The 19,791-nt window shown below is 33.3% G+C and overlaps 1 protein-coding gene across 1 annotated transcript in view; it reads left to right on the top strand.

Moving 5' to 3' along the window:
- Window positions 1-9,396: 9,396 nt before the first annotated feature.
- Window positions 9,397-19,791, top strand: part of LOC108579050 (NACHT domain- and WD repeat-containing protein 1) — a 27,241-nt gene continuing 16,846 nt past the window's right edge. Inside the window, exons 1-4 of the mRNA XM_017942479.1 lie at window positions 9,397-9,830; window positions 12,028-12,205; window positions 15,996-16,075; window positions 16,807-16,929. Of these exons, the coding sequence (XP_017797968.1) occupies window positions 12,097-12,205; window positions 15,996-16,075; window positions 16,807-16,929 (312 nt within the window). The 5' untranslated portion in view covers window positions 9,397-9,830; window positions 12,028-12,096. The remainder of the gene's footprint in view (window positions 9,831-12,027; window positions 12,206-15,995; window positions 16,076-16,806; window positions 16,930-19,791) is intronic.

The following is a 19,791-nucleotide window of genomic DNA, read 5'->3' as shown; positions in this document are numbered from 1 at the left end:
AAATCAATAGATCGATAAACATTTTTCCAGAAGCTTAAATAGGGAAACATTTATATTTCAACATTTCTTATATCTTCATGTACACTTGTTCTAATTTCTTCCGCATAATAATTTATTGGATTTTATATAAGCGTTACATAGGTACACATTCAGTTGCAGAATATTAGAGAAAATTTTACACGGGGTTGCACTATTTCGCGTGATAATATACCAGCAGGGCGGCTTTATTGATGTTAAGTGCACTATACGCAAGCCCGCTGAAATCCGATGCAGAAAACGCTCTTTAGCCTGGCAACGAATTTCTCGCGTTATTGATTGTGCCTTGGAATTAACCCTTTGTCCTGCACGGTGCGTCAGGACGAAACCATAATCAAGGGAAATTACGGGCGTGTGCCGTGATAATAAAAATCTATCACCTGAGGGGTGCTTTGTTTTCGTCGCGGATGGTACGTTCAATTGAAATTTTCGCGCGAAGTAACACGATTCCCCCAGCTGTATCGTGCGTGGGGTTTGTTTCATGAAAAGTACAAGCTTGTCCCCCTTAGCTTAATTGACCTAATTAACATTTTCGACATCTGAGAAATCGGAAGTTTTTTAAAAATTTTCAACCATCTGTAAAACAATTGGGACAAATAAATTAGACTTTTAGAGATCTGAAATTGCATATGGGCCATTCTGCTAACTTTGCTTAAAAGGTGAAAAATTTTCTCCGAAAAGAAATATTTCAAAATACTCGGAAAAATAAAAAAATGGCAGGGGAAAGAAAGTTGGAGAAATTGTACCATTTAAGATTGGTACCATTGTACCATTTTAAAATTACCCAGGAGAATTTGTTCGATTGAACACAGAGTTGCTTGTCGCAGTAAAACCGTGTGGAATCACGTGATAAAATTATTAACGGCGTTTAAATTACTTCATAACGTATGAATGATATGAATATACATGCTACGTCATCAGAAATTAAATTCAATTACGAGGTAATTATACGATACTCGTGACGTTATTCGTTCGATTCTACGCGGTTAATTAAAATTGCGATTTTTCGACTGAATGGTAATGCAATGGGTATGCAATTTTCAATACATTTATCCGTGAGATCGTTTCCTGGAAATGATTGAAAGCCACGAACAGAATTTGCTTCTTTCATATGTGAAAGTTTAGTAACTTTAGATCTAGGGATTTTTCTGCGATGCATTATGTGCGGCATTACTGTCACAGTTCTCTGAATAGTAAAACGTTTATTCGTTCTCTTTCAATTTCTTCATTTTGACATATTTTTCAACGCAAAGAAAAAGTAGTCGTATAAAGTAATGTTTCCTTCTTTACAGAAATTTGTTAATTCTTTCCCCCAGAATCTGTTAATTTAAATTTTATTAAACAGTTGAATATGAATATCTTTAAATTCATTGGAGAATAATGCAACAAAATTAATTTTCCACAATATTACCATATTTCTCAATGTCTCCAACGCAACTCCATTTTTTACCATTAAATGGTAAATGTTAATCGCCTGATTATTGGTAAAAGTCATCGAAAAAATAAATCATCTCCCTGAGACAGTGAACGAAAAGAAACATATTAATTTACAAAGAAAGGAAATAAACAAAGACAATATATTCATGTAAATAAACAGAAAAATATATAATTTCCAATTGTTGGGAGAATTTTTTTCATTTTCTGAACAATCTTCGTGTTTGAAAATGACCGGAAACTGCAAATAGAAGGAAAACCGAGAAACAACGAGAAATATTAAACGACAAACAATACCGGATATTATTCCCTTTGTGAATAACAAACACTTTATTACCATTTTCACTTTTATACAATACGCGTTCAAGCTTTCAAACGAGAGTCGAACAAGAAATCACAAGAGCCAACAGTAAAACGTTTGTCTCTAGATAAAGAGTTGAAAATGAAAACGTGGGGCTTTCAATCCGCGCGGTTATTCTTCGCATGAACACGGCAATTAAACGTTCTCGGTTGGCATTCGTAACAAACTCTCCATCGATGACGAAAACGGCCTCGATTCTCAATAATTGGAACGAAGAAGAAATGAAAATAAAACGGCGGCAGATGCAACGTTCGATCGTTGAAAAGGGAACGAAACGGTGATGGAACCTGGTTCGGCGATTTACCAGTAAAATGCTTCTACAACATCTCTATTCAGACGGTTACAGACGGTTCACTGACGTTTACATTTCATTTTGTACCAACCCCGAGGAAAATGTACCTTTCATTTGCAAAGAATTGGTGGAGAATATGCTCATTTTATTCTCTCTGATGGATTGATCGAGTTAACGTTAAAGGGGAATTACCAGGCGGTTGAATTCGAGATTGCACGGTGAATTATGAGGCGTACTATAGCGGTAATAAAAATGGATCTCTGATAGTAGGAAAATTGAAAATGAATGGTGCAAGGGTAAATCCAACAGAGTCTAACCAAGATACATTTACGAAGCACCAAGAAAATTCCTTATTATTGTTCTATTTACAAATTACGGGGTCAAAAGTGCCCTTAAACCAAATTGGTCTTGCGATGGACCATTCGATAGCTTACCGAAAGAAAACATTTCACACCAAGTTTCAACCCCCTATCTTGACCGTAATAACAGGGAAAATTCGGATTATCCGTTTTTACTCTATTTTCTTTATCTAGTAGTACGCAGAAATTCGGAAAAAATCTAACGCATTACATTACATCATTCTAGGAGTCCATTTTGGAGAAACATAACCTCGTTGAAATTTAAACACTTTTATTTCAAACAATTTTCATAATATTCAATTCACTTTTGTCAACGAGTATTAGAAGAGTATTAATTCCGCGTATGTATATAAAAATCCGAATCTCTGAGAGAAAGGAAGACGCAAAATGAATCTCCTAACCTAACGTAACCTAACCTAGTTTACACCCGAAAAAATTGTAATAGGTTGGCACAAGTGTATCGAATATTATGAAAATTATTTTAAGTAAAAATGTTTCATTTTAATGGAGTTATATTCTTTCATAATGAACGGCATAAGACCGCGGGAACTTTCAGGATGACTTAATAGACACGGAGACGTGTTAGGGAATTTTTTCTAATTTTTCTGTTTCATACCCCACTTGTAAGAAATGAGAGACACAAAAAAAAAAGAAATGAGGATTTAAAAAGAAATTTTAATACAGTTCTTTTTACATTTTTACAGTAACGACACTTTAATACAACTATTATCCTGAAATTTTTTCAGATTCTTTTTCAGGATCGGGCACAAAGGCGCTTATTATCCGACAGAAGCTTGTTTTTTCCTCTTTATTTATAATTATGCAAAAATAAGTTATTCTATTTTCTGCACGCGCATATAATTACTGAAACCTAGAATGGAAAACGCTGTGAAAGTATTTTAAAGTTGAACGAAGTGTTCTTGAAGTAACGCGGTGTCATTTGAAACTTTTATTTCATGCTTCTTCAAACTTTCTCCAGTGCTCCTTGAGAGACAAAAAGAAAAGAAGGGAAGAACAATGACTCTACCAAATGATACTATGAACGTATTGCGGAGGGTTTTCTTTGCTCTCTATTCCTTCTCGTTTTCCTCATTTTCCGCTGGCTGATATACTTTCTCCTTGAGATTTCTTCTTTCTACTTCGTCCACATTTTCTCTTACTTCTTCCCTTCTCATCTTTTCTCAATTCAATTTAGTAACTCGGTTTATTACGTTGGCATTGCAATTTGAAAAATTCCAACATTACGCATTCACTTTAATGCTGTAATTAAAGTAAAAGTTCCAAATTTGTATTTCTTATCGTTCCCTTTTCAAACGGTGGAAACCTGAAATTTCTAGAAAAATTGTACAATTGATTTAAAGAATATTTTGCTGTTTCTTGCGATTTATCGGAAGGAAAAATGATATATTTTATATTTTATTTGGAAAACTTGCAGCTGCAATTTTCGAATTTTCTCAAATGTTCTTCAAACAGTGTTGAAAGAAAGAAACGAACGTTATGTAGGTGTGTAAGTTCTAACAGTGTTCGCGTAGTTGATTGCGGAAACATTTATTGCCTTTGGGTATTTATAGTTCCCGCCAGAGACACGGTTCTTTCGATTTAATCAACTGCGTTAAAAATGTTTGAGGTCACGAACGTGTGGACATTTGTATTACTTTAAAACAGTATATAATATAGAAGACGTTAACATCTTCAACGATCGTTGTCTAAATTTTACAAAAAAAAAAGGAGATTCAAAAATAATCTTCAATAATGTACTTACTCAACCCTCTAAGTCCGGGGGTGTTTTAATATTTTTTACGGGTAAAATAGTCTATTTTATAGTTCGTATTGGAAGGCAACTCGTTTGGAATGCATGAAAATGTGAAAATCATTGATTTCATGGTATGGGACGTAGGTGTCCCACCGGGACTTACGGGTAATTTTTTTCAATATTGATGGGAAATATAGAAAACAACAGAAATACGTTCTTAAATTGTATCTTTAAATCTGTTTCTTTATGATAATTATAAAAACAGTTGTGGCTTTTGTTACAGCAGAGATATACGTTGCATTTTATGCAAAAGGTGCACTTACCGACAAAAGTTAAGAAACAAAATGGTCGCTTGGGAATTACTGTATATTTTTAATCTTGTGAAATTTTCTTATTATAATTTGTATCGTTAACACTCGGACTTAGAGGGTTAAGGATATAAAATCAGAAATTTCATTACTTTAATTCAATATCATTCTACTTTATAAAGTACAGTATGTATACTTGTGTCTGTCCTAGTTCGATTTACAAAAAAAGAAATTCCACATATATGTCGTATTTAATCGAGAAAAATTATAATATTATTTTTAAATCTTTAAAAAAACTTATCTTTCGGTTCGTCAAACCGAGCAGTGCTCTCAACCCTACGTTAATTTGATGAATTTTTTTCCAACCTTTTAGTCCGTGGCAAAAACTGAGAGACCCCAGTTCAATTTTTGCTCGAAAAGTTAGTAAATTAAAAACGTGAATTTAATTAAAACAAAAGTAAAAAAAAGTAGTAAAATTGAAGTTTGAAAGGAAAATGAGAATTACAGCATTAGGTGCGTCGGATCCCACAAAATTAACCCAGGGTTAAATTCAGACACTGAATACACAGACACGTGTTGCATAGACAGCCAATCACTCGACAAAACATCGTTAAAATAACGCAGATTCTGCAGCTCGCTGAAATTCCCAAAGCACTCGGAGCTTTCCTCTTAATGAACCATTTGAATGTAATAGGTCGTCCCTTTTTACCTCATCATTCCTCGTTAACAACGTAAACCGATGGATCTGATTATCACGGATCGATTCAGTCTGTATAATTGCTCGGCAGTCTGGTCGTTAACCAAATTCCCTAGCAATCTTTCGTCGACTCTCTCGAGCATAATAGAGTGTCGTGCATCTGACCTGGATATCCGATCGCAGCGCCACTCGTGGATTCTATTGTACTACACTAGAGATCGTGATTTTCTCTTCACTGTTCAATTACGTTGCGATGATCATGGTTATATCTACGTATGTAGGTTCTAGGCCATCGATGTTTACACGCTTCTGCATAGGATCCAACCTAAAGGCCACACATGTCCAAGAAGTAGTTAAATCGCGAGTAATATCTTCAGCTGCGACAGAGTTTCTCGTTAGCATCCAAATTATCTCCTAACCACGGTAGAAGCACGTTTCTGAACTGATTAACATACCGTTGCTATGCTGCAAATAGTGAAATGAGAAGGAGGGTTATGTAGGGTGTGACTTGTTTCCTTTTTTCGAATAAGTGTAAATTTCAATTCTGCTTAGATTTATTCATTACTTATCGATCGATTTATCAACACTAATTCTTTTCATCCTATGAATAAATTTCGGTGCTCTTGTGTTCGAATTGTTTTTGGTTCTTTAAGTGTTGATTCGACGCCCGGTTGGGGCTTATTCTGGAATTCAGACCGACGCGGGTCGGTAGTTCCCCAATCACTGTGGTGGTTAGGGAACAGCCTGATAAATTCACACTACATATGAAATATACGACAAATATAAACATAAACATATTTAAAAAAATGTGTGGATAAAGATGCGTGGATATATCAATATAATACATACTAACTATGAAATACATACATACAAATTATTTACAAAAATAAGGAAATTTTGTAGCAATATTTAAGAAATGCAATGAAATTTTGCTGGTATTAATTTTATTCAGCATCTTTTTCAATTGTTTCTCTTTAATTTTGTAATTTGACCCAATTTCATATTTTCTACTCTTTTTTCATATACAATTTTATATTCACCGCAATTTATATGCACCATAAATCCGAAGTTCGGTCAGCGTATGTTCTCAAGCACAGAAAATCTTGTTCAGGGTTAATAAATGTAAATTCGAACGGAGCAAGTGAATGAAAGAGGCGCGGTGAATAGAAAGTATCTACGTGCTGCTACTGTTATAAATGCAAACAGCATTATTATGCAAAAGCGTGTGCTGACGAAGTATTATTGCTAGAAAATGAAACGGTAATATTCTTTGGCAAATAATTCAATGTATCAGCCTCTCTAATTAGGTGCTCTCTGTCAACATTGTACCGAATAATTAACCAACTGTAATCGTATGGCTAATCAAAATCAACAAATTCGAAGGTTTACCTTGTCCAACTATTTCAGCGATTTGAAGAAAAATTTATCGCTATTTTTCATAGATACCGGTCATATGGAGAAAATAGTTGTCAGATATATTACAACTTTTTTCATTATTAAGGTTATAGGCGGTTACGGTCTGTGAAAAAAAATGGTTGCTCGACGACCGATTTAGAAAGATTAACTTTCCTCGACGTGATTTTCTCCTTTTGGATCAAAAAAATAATAACGAAGTTCCTCGATTTCTCTTCGGATTACTCGGTATCATTAAAAGTACTACTGGAGGCTGAAGTTCTTTCCAGCCATCAAAGCGTTCGAATCCCTCTGGTGGCCGAAGAAGCTTTCGAACAGCTTGCAAGGGAAATAAAACGCCAGTGAGGGATGATGGCGGTGACGGGCGGGGGAGAAAAGGGAAAACTGGTGGAGAAGGCTCGTTAGGAAGATTACCTCGCGGACCCCTGGCTCAGAAGCCAAGAAGACACTCGACGTGTTAGGTGAACGATCCGCATGTTAGATTAGCCAGGCGAGAACTCGCAGTTACTGAAGAGTCCTCGAGCGCGGTTTCGTCTTCTTTTTTACTTTCCTTCTTTGACCACTTTGCAGAGCGACGCGATCCTTCTAAATTGTTCGATCTACAGGTGTCTTCGGAGAACCTTTTCGATCGAGTACCATTAATACGAAACCAACTGCAAAAACGTTCGTATCCTTACGTTGAAAATGATATTTGTCCTGAAAACATGGGAAGCATAGTACTGAAAAAACATTTGGCATATCAAATAAATGAGTATTTTTTTTTTTTTAATATTTATTGTAATGAAAAACGAATTTTCAATCGGAATAATTTATATCTACAACTAGGAGAAATGTTCTTTTCTGTAGTACTATGCGTTTCCTATTTTTATAATATACTTTGAATATTATTCTTGTATTTGTGTGTATAGTAAATAAATGGAAAGCTCTTAGTAGCAAGTAAACAGATTTTCATGAGGATATATTTGCAGTAAAATTTATTTAACATTTAATTGTACTTCCCTTGCTATTAAAGACTTCAAATTGCAAATGTCTTGAAAAGTAACGTGTCCCTGTAATGGGGTATCTTCGTAAATAGACTGACAATATCTACCAACGTTCACAGTCTCAACTAAATTGGCGACCCGAAGGACTTGGCTTCCCATTGTTAGAACTATAAAACGTTATTACACAGGGTGTCTGACTTATAACGAACATCTAAACTATTTCCTCTGGTATTGCAAGTAAAGAGAATTCATCTAAAAGAAGTTCATACGATTTCAAGATTTTCATGCGGTGATGGCAAAAAGTGATTCCTCCAAGGTCATCTTGAAGGTCACATGACATCTGTTCCTTTTATAACGGAACGTTGTAGTTAACGTCAAGGCGAGTTCAACGACCTATGACATCATCACAAAATGTCGACGACCTTGAAATCACCTTGAAGATAATTTTGCGGAGACCTATTTTTGTCCATCATCCATCATCAATCCATCGGAAATCGTTTAAATGTCCATTATTAGCGAGACACCCTGTATATTGTTAAAAGAGTCAGGAAAGTGAAGCTGATTTATGGTTTAAAGTGAGTAAGAACATGGTAACACAAATTTTCGTTTATCATCAAAGAGAAAAGAGAGTGAAGAAATGTTACCTGGGAAAGTGTTTCATTTTATTAGCGTTTAGCTTTATTTGTCAACTTAAATTTATGACGAAATGTTGTCTTGTTGATATTTTGTTGTATTGCCACGTGTACCTCGTGTAATTACTTACCTGGATTCTGTTTTCACCATTTTATTTTTTATCTCCTCCATTCGTCTCGCTTAGTGGATCCACCAACGAGGAGTGGTTTTTTATTTATTTATGAAACATGTTATTGACGTGTAAAAGCGAGGTATGTAATAGTCGTAGGTTGCTATTGAATAATCCGCTTATGTAAGAAGGAAAAAAAGGATGAAAACGGATGTCCCAGTTTTCTTTCATCAAACTTTATCAGTATGTTTTATGGGTATAAGTAAGAAAAGAATGTTATGTAAACATGGGTGATTTGAAACTGTGTTGAAAAATTATAACAAAAATACGAAATGCAAGCTTAAGCTTTGGATAAAAAATTGTATTCTGCATTTTTGATTTGTAAATCTGTATAAGAAATCATCTTTTCGCTTGTACGTCTAACTTAAATTAAATTGAATATATTATAGCAGATATAAAATTAAACGAAATATATCATCTGACATTTCTTTAACACAAACTTCAACATTCTTACCGAATTTCCATACGACTCTTCTCAAAGGGAACATTGAATTTTTCTGTTCCAGTTTCACCCGATATCGAAAAGATGGGCTCGACATAGTGAACGAAGGAGAAATTCTGAAGAGAAATCGGCACAAGAAGAAAATGAATAATATCATTTGACCAGGACCATCAATCGGTGATACAAATTCAGTACAAAGAAAACTAAAAGCAAAGGCTAAAAACGAAATGAAACGAACTAACGAAAAATGAAGTAAAGAAGAAAAAAGAAAAAAAATACGATGTAACGAAGAAAATCACATCCAGGAAGAAAGTACAATAAAGAGAGAACGAAAGGGGACGAATAAGGAGCAAAGACAAAAGCGAGGACAATCTAGAACAAAGTTACCTAATTAATGAAATCAACGTACATTTATTAATTATATAGATCGATTATACGTATTTCTATTGACGACTGAGAATATAGATATTCATCTATATATATTGAAGGTTAATACTAGAGATTATTATCAATCGCTGTTAATATTAAGAGATATTTGATGTTTTAATAAATATACTGTCGAACAAGAAGAAGATTACAAAGAAGGAGAGAAGGAAACTAAGAAACGAATATTTGAATTTTATCGATCGTAGATCTGATTATTGATTTAATATACCTAAGCAAAGAAAGAAACTGAATTCCTATTGCAAACGCTGATAACGAAAATATTGTAGAAGCAAAAGAAAGAATACAATTTAAAAAGAAGAGAAAGAGAAATTATATGTAGATGTTGATAATGTAATTGTATAGTTGTATGAAACGTTTGGTGTCCATGGGGTCCACATTTAAAGAGATTATCAAGCAAAGATAAGCTTGTTTTTATTGTTATCGCTGAAAATAACGGAAGGGAAGAAATATTCGCAAGGGAAGCGAGAAGAAATTTTGGAAAGGAGAGGAATACCGAAGACAAGGTGATTATTCAGTGTCAAATGTTTAATATGCTATGAAATGTTGTGACACTACGTACGTGTATTTCTTTTACATTTTAAGCTTTCCATTCTGGAACAATTTTTTAACAATCATTTTACCCATTTATTTATTTCTGAATTTTTTCGGAATAACTTGCGTCACGTCCCGCTCGCGAAATAACGAATCTGTAGGAATTTTTTTCTTTGGTTTTACGTCTTCCATCGTTTAATCCTTTCGAACATTCTGTTGCCATCTTTCATGCAGTTTCATTATTCCAAGTTGGAAGAATTTCTTATCTTTTCTTAGCGAAGAATTTGTCGAGATAGACGTTTTACAGGATTTCAGATTTTTCAATTTCTTTCACGGAATTTGGATTATTGAATAAGTTAAATGTATATAATTTTCTCCTTGCAGAATATAAAATTGCTTTGTAGAATAAATAAATAGGAGAAAGTTGGGACGTAACAAGAGTATTAATCTTTTCGCAATGTTTGTAAGGAATGTGTTTGTGAATTTTTGTTGAAAACAATCGAGTTCTTTAGGAATTTCCAAATAAAAAGGTTTATTTCTGATTTAATGTATTTTTCTTTTATCGAACCCTCAATCGTTTAAATTATAAGTTTAAGAGTAGATCTTTTTTAAGGAACCTTTTTTCCATCACTTTTGCTCGCAAATATTAATTTTGTACATTTAGAAATTGCAAATGTACTATTATTCGTGAAATAACCTTAATTTATTGCCAAATCGGTTATCGTGTTGTTACAATTAAGAAATAAATACTTTAAAGCTAGAAAAAGAATTTTGTTCGTATGTCGATATGATAATTTCTTGCAAAGTATTGTTGGGTAAGAGGAATTTTAGCAATGAAACAAGGAAGTGTATATGTAGTTTATTGCTTTAACGATTTAATAAAGCACAATAATTACAGGAAGAAAGTTAAATTTTTCAAATAATTTGCCCGTTATATTCTTAACTTCTTTCTAACTTAGAAAGTTTCAAAGTTAAATTACATATTTTAATTGATTTAACGAGAGAATAAAATAATATAGTTGATAGAAAGTAACAATCAGTTCTCGTTAAGATGGTATTCGTTCGATTTAGGTAAAACAAATTGAATTTATTTGTAGTTCAGTTGTATAATGTACACTGTGAAAGGGTTAATGCACACTGTCGTTCATAATTATTAGGACACCTGTTATATTCGTACAGAAAGTACTATACAACATGAGTACATATATCAGTAAAGATATATAGGGTGTCACTCTATTAGTTTCCAACATTTTTCTCGTAAGCGGTAGATTTGTGAGGAAAATAGAAAAGGACAAGGTTTCATTATTTTTTATACACAGTACGATGGCTGGAATAGATTTTTAAAATTTTCAATAGTTTTCGCGTAATGCCGATACAGCGAATTTTTTTTTAATTGATAGCTATAATTGTTTTTATATTATATTATTTTAACGATCTATCTTTATAACGGCACCATAAATGGAAATAAACATTTGGAGGTTTTATCGTGTACAGAGTGTCCCAATTTTTTCCGACCAAACTTTGTCAGTATGTTCTATGGATATAAATAAGAAAGAAATATTACATAAACGTAGGTGGTTTGAGGTTTTATTAAAAAGTTATGACAAAAATATTACGACTTGCGGTTACTATGATACAAAGTAAGAATAGATAAGCGATATTTCAATCTATATAAGCTATTTTATACAAGCTGTGTTTACTATCTAAGGACGTGGAAGGTGTTGAATTTCTGCCACTGAGATTCTTGTCTTGTATCATAGTGACCGCAGGCCCATTAACGTTCCATTCGCATTTCGTATTTTTCTTATAATTTTTCAACGAAGCTTCAAACGACCTATATTTATATAACATTTCTTTCTTATTTACACCTATAGAACATAGTGACAAAGTTTGATCAGAAAAAAATTGGGACACCCGGTATATTCGTTGTACCACCGAAATTCCAGACTGAGCCATTTTCTTTCAGGGTCTCAATATTATAATTTTTTAACGACCGTTCGGGTTTGCTTCGCGTTCACTAAGTGTCCTAATGCTTTATGAACGGTAGTGTACATACTTAAGTCGCGAAGATAACTCGCATTTTGATCCTGTTTCAAACGAATACACTCTTAAGAGGATTTCTCACACCCTTCCTTCACAGAATTTAATCGTTTAATCGTTTTGAATCAGAGTAAGCTTCCGAATATTTTTACGGAGGGGAGAATGTCGCTCTGAATCGCTTAACTAAGGGCCGCCAAAATGAATCTGGAAGTGGAACTTATCGCTGGGGTGGTTAAGGGTGGACCACCCCCGAAAAACTTGCCCGCGCCGAGGCTCATTAAAATCTTCATCGCTGGAGAACGGAATGGTCTTGTCCTTTGATCACTTTTTCTTTCTATCGTTACTCTGACTCGTGTATGTTCAATGTCCCTTGAATGACACATTTTTTGTTTTTAAACAAATTATCGTTACGACTGAAAACACGTTCCGTACGATAAGGGAATTGCAAGTTTTAGCAGAAACTGGAAAGCGAATTTCTGAAAAGTCGGCTTGAAATATTGGTAGCGTTGAATTTTTCACATTTTGATCTATGAAATTTTCACTTTAGACGACTATCGAGTACACATCCGGACACGGAACGTGTTAAAGAATTATTTAAATATGCAGAAAAATAATAGTTACGAGTGAATATTTTGTAGCATTTAACTGCACTTTGTGTGTTTGTGTGGGATTTGATGTTATGATATTAAGTAACATGAAGTTTTAAAGAAAAATATTATTTTTTTAAAGGGCTTGTGTCTTTTAAAAACACTATTAAAGGACTGAAGATTCTGATGTAAATAATTTCAGGAAAAAGAATGAGATTTAGGAAGGATAAAAAATGTGTCATTTAAATAATGCAGTGTACTTGTAACACTTCTACTGCCATATTTGACCCATTAGGCATTAATGTCTTACTTTTTAGATGCACTTATTAGAAAAATTACATTTCAAGTAGCCTTAGAAAATGCATTGATTTATTCTTTTTTGCATAATGAAACATATATTAATTAAATAACTACACAATATTCGGTAATCTTAGATTATCAGTAGGTACATAATAGTTGTTCTCACCTAATAGCAAATAACATATTTTTAAATATCCTGTCCTGTAAATTGTGATAAAATAGCACCAAAATATTTAATTTTACATAATATTTGTGAAACAAATCATATAAGAAATAGAACACAACTATTTAACCATTTTAGAAAAATACTTTTGAAAATCGAAAATGAAAAATTACTTTTAAATTACGTTTATTCGCAATAAATGTATAGCAATTGAAACAGGAAACGTTAAATTTACAACGTATGTCAGTGTATATTCCTGAATAGGCTAATGTCAAAGAAATTAAATAAACAAATATGTAGTTAATACATATATTACTTCCGTTGCCTAATGGGTTAAAGCAACTTGAAACGCTTCATTTGTTAATTTATCAACAATTCTTACTCTATACATGTTCACGTAAGTATACAGGGTGGCGCAATAGTCTCCGACACTTTTGTGTTGTTCATAAGTTAGTACGTTACATTTATACACGACAAATTTTAAGCACTAAAGAAAAACAAATAATAAATATAAATTTCTAACGATAAAGAAAAATAGAAAATCTTGAACACGAGGTAAAGTATTTGTCAAGTAGACAAAATTATTGCAATTAATAACGAATAAAATATATTCATTGCGGTATTTTAGACGTCATATGCGAAATTCTCTGACATCTTTGTTTCCTTTATACGTCGGAGGGTTAGAAAGAAAGTAAAAAAGAAAATTGAAACGCAGAACTACAGTTTTATGCATTGAGATTTTTTCCATTAAGCGTGCAAAATGGTGCCACTTAAATAAGCTCCTTCCTCTTGATGGCACAAATGTCCCCGTTTTTCCACACTTTCCATAACTTCTCGCAAAGTTTCAGCAGTTACGTGGGCGATTTCTCGTTCAACGTTCCTTTTCAGTTCAGCTAAGGTTCGCGGCTTGTTTACGTAGACGTTTTTCCTCCAAACAGTCCCTCGGAAAAGAATCTGGCGCCGTTAGATCTGACGACCTGCGTAGGCCGCCTCAAGTCGCCATTTTTCTTTTAGGAAGTGTTGCCTCGATAGAGCGCGTATTTTATTTAGACGAGAGCCCTATAGAATCGTCTAAATGCCCTTTGAGTTGCAATTGTAAACTTATTATTTTGAGAAAACAAGATAGCGATTTCTCTTCTTTCTGCTATCATACAATTTTCCATGTTGAACTTCATACCTGAATCTGTGAAACGAGAAAGAAAGAAAATTGACAAATGTTGGTAAAAACAGGAAAGTTGTAATATCTGTAAATGTGTCAGGGACTTTTGCGCTACCTGGTATACTTGTCTCTATGTATCTATACCAACTATTACCTTCTTTTCAACTGCTTGTATATTGGAGTGTATATCTATATGTACACATTGTTCGTGCTCGATGTTCGATGTATTCACCTTTTAGTACGCATGAAAAAAAAGGTGAAAGAATTAATAAATTTTTCGAATGGTTTAATAAAGGCAGTTTGTCTGTGTGTGTTGTATTGTCCATGTGTCCTGTCAGGGCTTTTACTCGTTCTCCCTCTTGTGTCAGTTGTTTCATTTAATTGCATTTCTGCTAATTTCGTTATGTACGGTGAGTTAAACAGTCGAGTTGTACAGTCTGAGGCAAAAATTAGAAGGCAATCTGAAACTTTCTATATTATGACAAATGAGACGGATATTTTTATGGTATTTGAACAGACAAATTTCACTGTTCGCGTTCTTTGGATTCGCTTTTGAAGATATTTTGAAAATATAAAAATTAAGCGTAGAAATGTACAAAATGGATGCCGAGAAAGAAACTTAAGAAAATTTTTATAAATTTGAGAAAAATTCGAGGAATAGGAGATAATATTTAGGTTGAAAAGTATTTTATATAGAGTAATATTCGCATAACTCGACGACTTGATATTACTCGTGATGTGTTTGTTGTACGAAAATGTGTATAAAGGAAAGATTGCATGATTTCAAAGGGAACATAAATAGGTTACGATAATATTTTTTCCTCCTACGTTATTTACACTTGAAGTTTTAAAGGGAACACTTTATAGATTTTTGCTGGAATTTAAAGTGGATTAAAAACTGAATAAATATGTATCAGCTGACTGAAAACTGAAAATCTAAATCTAAAAAATTTGTTATTTACAAAAAGATACAACATTTGAAACTGGTGCGTTTGTAGAAGAATTTGCGAGTCAGTAATTTCGTCTACTTTCTGAATTTCTAAAAATTGTCGACCTCTTTTTTGAAGCATGATGTACTTACAAAGAACGGACATAGAGAAGAAGAAATTCAATTCTACGTGAAAGTGTTTCAATAAACGCGTACTCGAGGACGCTCCTTTAAAGAGTTATTTGCCAGGGAACTTCCGGTTTAACGGGATCGTGAAATTTTTACGTTTTGAGAAAATTAAAGGACGATACTCGCGAGTTAATACAGGACAACGAGAAAATTCTGTCCTTTGTGAAACAATGTGAGAAATTCTTCAAAGGAAAATGGAATTTTTTCCAACTCTCGGGCCTGAATCGTGTCAACTGTGAAAATTCAATTTCGAGATCTGGTAAAAGTGCAACAAAAATCTGCCTGGCGAGAGAAACGGTAAAATTGTTTCTCTTAAATTTTCCTCGAATTTTAATCTATAAAATTTTCAACGAATCTTTTGTATATTTTTGTCGAATGTTTGCAGTAGTCGTGTAAATATTAAAATTTCAATTTTACCGGTTAATAATAATGCAAGAATTTGTGTTTGTCTTGATTTTCAATTTCCCGTAGAATTTTTCGAAAATTCGTTGTATTTTTATTAAATTTTAACAGCAAGCATGTCGATATTAAAATTTGAATTTCTCGATTGGAAAATAATGCAAAACCTCGTTTTGCACACATAATATCTTCTTTTCAATTTTTATCGTCGATTTCTCTTTACAGTTGAATGTTAAAGGAGTGTCCTTTAATTAGAATTGATGTTAAACATGGCTGTTTATCAGTGTTAACTGTTTATTCGTACAATTATTGTACATTGTCCTGCCTCATATTGCCCTGTTGTAACTTTTCTTTCGTTTCTGATATTTGCAGAATTTATAGAAGAAAGAAAGCAGTTATTGGAACTTGTCGGTCCTGAATTGCAATCGATTTATGACGACATGGGAATCGAGGTACAAAAAACAGGAATCTTCGTAATGTGTAGAATGAAATTGAATTAAATTTCATTTTACGAACACTAGTCTATTTTCCGGGAAATTAACACTTTTAAATTTAGCGTCGATCAGGCAATATTTCATTACAAAATGAAATGGAAAATATTAAAAATTGTATTTTCAGTCGAGAAAAATGAATTTTATCAATATTGATGTTGGTACAAGGAGATTCACTGTGCCTACAGAATGTTCATGTGCATTTAATTTGTTTAATTTCAAAATTTGTCGAGAAATATCACAACGGAAAGGGTTTAGAAAGTATTGCAATCATGATTATTACAAATGAAACCATTTTTTTAAATTAAGGTCTCTCGTTTATTAAATTTTACCATTCTAGCTTATATAAGTTTTTTATACAATATTTTATCGTTTAATCGACGTTTAAAATCTATGTTTTTTCGTCACTTTTGACTCATTTTATTGTAAAGCAAATTTTGCTTAATTACTTAGTTATCTTGAAAAAATCAACAGTGAGATTTTCATACTACGTACTTTTTTAGGAATAGAGTTTATCAATATTTGGTTAATCGTACAGTCAAATTCAAAATTTCAAGTTTACCTGTACGGTTGAATCGTAGAAATTTCAATTCAAAGAAAGTTTTAGGTCACGATAATTTTTACCAATGTTCAATTTCATCTTTCAACATTCGCATGCACAATAATTAGCATTAACCGAAATAATAATATAGGTTCTGTTGGTGGATATGCAATATGCAACGAACGTAAATCCTGATAGAAATCCATTCTTAGCCGAATATTTTTTGGACGAAATTCACGCCGCTTATCAACACTCGAGAGGCTGTTTCCTGTTGGTAAGTTCACAATTATAGTATTCATAATCAACGAAGAATACAAGTATTCGTCGTATTTATACACAAACACGACAAAAAAGTGGATGAAAATCATCGAAATTTGGAAGGAACTGAAATAATGAGAATAATTGAACGAACAATTTTAAGCACCAAGAAAAAATAGGAATAAATGTAAATTCCTAGCAGTAAAGAAAAATAGAATATCTTGAACACGAGGAAAAGTATTTGTTAAATAGAGAAAGTTATTGGAATTATTGCTGAATAAAATATGCACATTTCCCGTAACAAATAATTCACTGCGGTATTTTAGACACAATATGTAAAAGTCCTTGACACTTTTGTCTCCTTTATACGTCAGAACCTAGGGAAGAAAGTAAAAAATTGAAACGCAGAACTACAGTTTTATGCATTGAGATTTTTTCCATTAAGCGTGCAAAATGGTGTCACTTAAATAACCGCCTTCCTCTTGATGACACAAATGTCCTCTTTTTTCCACACTTTCCATAACTTCTCGCAAAGTTTCAGCATTTACGTAGGCGATTTCGCGTTCAACGTTCCTTTTCAGTTCAGCTAAGGTTCGCGGCTTGTTTACGTAGACGTTTTTCCTCCAAACAGTCCCTCGGAAAAGAATCTGGCGCCGTTTGATCTGACGACCTGCGTAGGCCGCCTCAAGTCGCCATTTTTTTTTTAGGAAGTGTTGCCTCAATAGAGCGCAGATTTTATTTAGACGAGAGCCATAGAATCGTCTAAATGCCCTTGTTGCAATTGTAAACTTATTATTTTGAAGAACAAAATTGCCGATTTTTCTTCTCTCCGTTACAATTTTCCGTGTTAAACTTTATACTTGAATGTGTGAAACGAGGAAGAATGAATATTGAAGTATATTGAAAAAAACAAGAATGTTCTAATATCTGTAAATGTGTCAGGGACTTTTGCGCCACCTTATATTAAAGTCGATCGAACAGGCCTTCTGCTGCAGCAGGTACTTGAAATTTGTCGCTATTCATTTAATATGTCCCTGCAGTCTTCGTGATTTAAATTGATAGAACGTAAAGACCGTGTATTTTACGTCGAGTTGATTGGAACGAAATATGGAGGGAGTGCTTATTATCCGCGAGTCTGCGAATGAAATCTGAAAGGGAGTCGAATAATGGTACAACAAAGTCTACTTTAAATTGCAGAGAAAAAAAAAATGAGTACGCTGTAAAAGGGACGTAAAAGCTGGACCATTTGCATCTTATTGACGGTAGAATTGCTATTATATATTGCAGCTGCATTTTAACATTCACGTCACTGAGTGTGTGTCTCTGTAAAATATGACCAATCGATAATTTTTAAATATAATTAGCGACATTTTAGACAGTTTTTATTCGAATGTTGATGTGTCTTAGTTACCTGGACTTTCGTAGTATACAATTGAATAGTATGTTATTATTATTGCTTTTTGGCGAATATATGTTGCCTATATAGAAATAAATTTATTTTTTTATATTATTGCAAATCTGTTTGTCGATGGGGCTGTACCTCACAATTTCAAATTGTCGAAGAGTGTTGTTGTACCACTAGCACGTCCATGTTTCTTGGCTTTTAACGAAGCAGGAAATTCGATCAATGTAAAAAATGTAGAAGACATTCAAAAAGTAAAACGCTTTAGTTAGTTACGACAGAAATGATCAAATAAGAAATATTAAAGTGTTTTCTCAGCATTATTACTTGCAATAATTTTTTTTTTTACGTACTCTTTAATTTAACTAACATTGCTTTTCTCTTACACAATGTAAAAGTAGATCTAAGTGCAGACATACAATTTTTCTTAGCACGTGACTGGTTTATTATTGAAAGAACACATGTCCTGTTAAAATAACAATAATAAAAACATTACCCAATATTCCATAATTTTGATGAGTTTTTTTTTTTTTGTTGCTCCCGTACAGTCACAATTCTTGAACTTATGCCCTTTCAAAAATAATCGATCTAACTTTACTTGGAAGTTTTAACCTTTTTAGCAGGTCTCGATGTGCTTTTCTGAATTTAAAGAAATAGTCCAGTCCAATTTTAATCTAGGATTCTTTTTATAAATTGCAAATTTTCCGGCCTGTGGTGTGCGGTGCACGGTGGGTTGTCTGATCTCAGGCACCTTTGGCCCAGTTTTTTAATTCTCAAATACGAACTCTTCCAATTTCTTTTCGTGGACAAAAATTGAGAAATGAAATTTTAATCCTAATTATATTACCTATTGAGCCACTTTTCTCAGTCATTTCGTTACAATTTTTCCAAGAAATTTGGATAAATTTTTAACCAGAGCATGCGGGAAATTTTTCATTTCGTTCCTCAATTTTTAGCTGTTCGTTTCGGTCGAGCTCAACAAACACATGGTCTCGTATTTTCACGTGCTTTTCGTGCCTTTGTTCCGCGCTGTTGTCGTTTCCGGAGATCATGCGTCGTCTGTTACGCTCGGGTGCAGATGAAAGAACAATTTTTCTGATATTTCAGATATTTTTTTTTAGGAAAAAGGATACAGTAGAGGAACATATCGCGCTTTTTGAAATTTCTAAACGTTTCGTTGGTTCGTTTAAACGAAGTGAAAATCGGTTAATTGAAAAAATAAATTCGATACTGCGTTTTAGAAAATCAGCTGCTTGAAATAAAAGACTGTCCTTTATATAAAAGAAAAAGAAGAAACATACGGTCACATATAATCATGTAACACAAGATTTTCTTCAACACGCTACGAATTTTCGTGCTGCACGAGGATTTACCTTGTTACTATGCTACAACGCGTATTATTTTATTCTTCCTCGTTAGCGCAAAACACATAGTACCGTTCTATTCTCGCTCATTAGCAGGGAATCATACAAACGC

This window comes from Habropoda laboriosa, unplaced genomic scaffold, assembly GCF_001263275.1.
Source record: "Habropoda laboriosa isolate 0110345459 unplaced genomic scaffold, ASM126327v1 scaffold42, whole genome shotgun sequence".
Classification (NCBI taxonomy): Eukaryota; Metazoa; Arthropoda; class Insecta; order Hymenoptera; family Apidae; genus Habropoda; species Habropoda laboriosa.
This window is presented reverse-complemented; position numbering and strand designations above follow the sequence as displayed.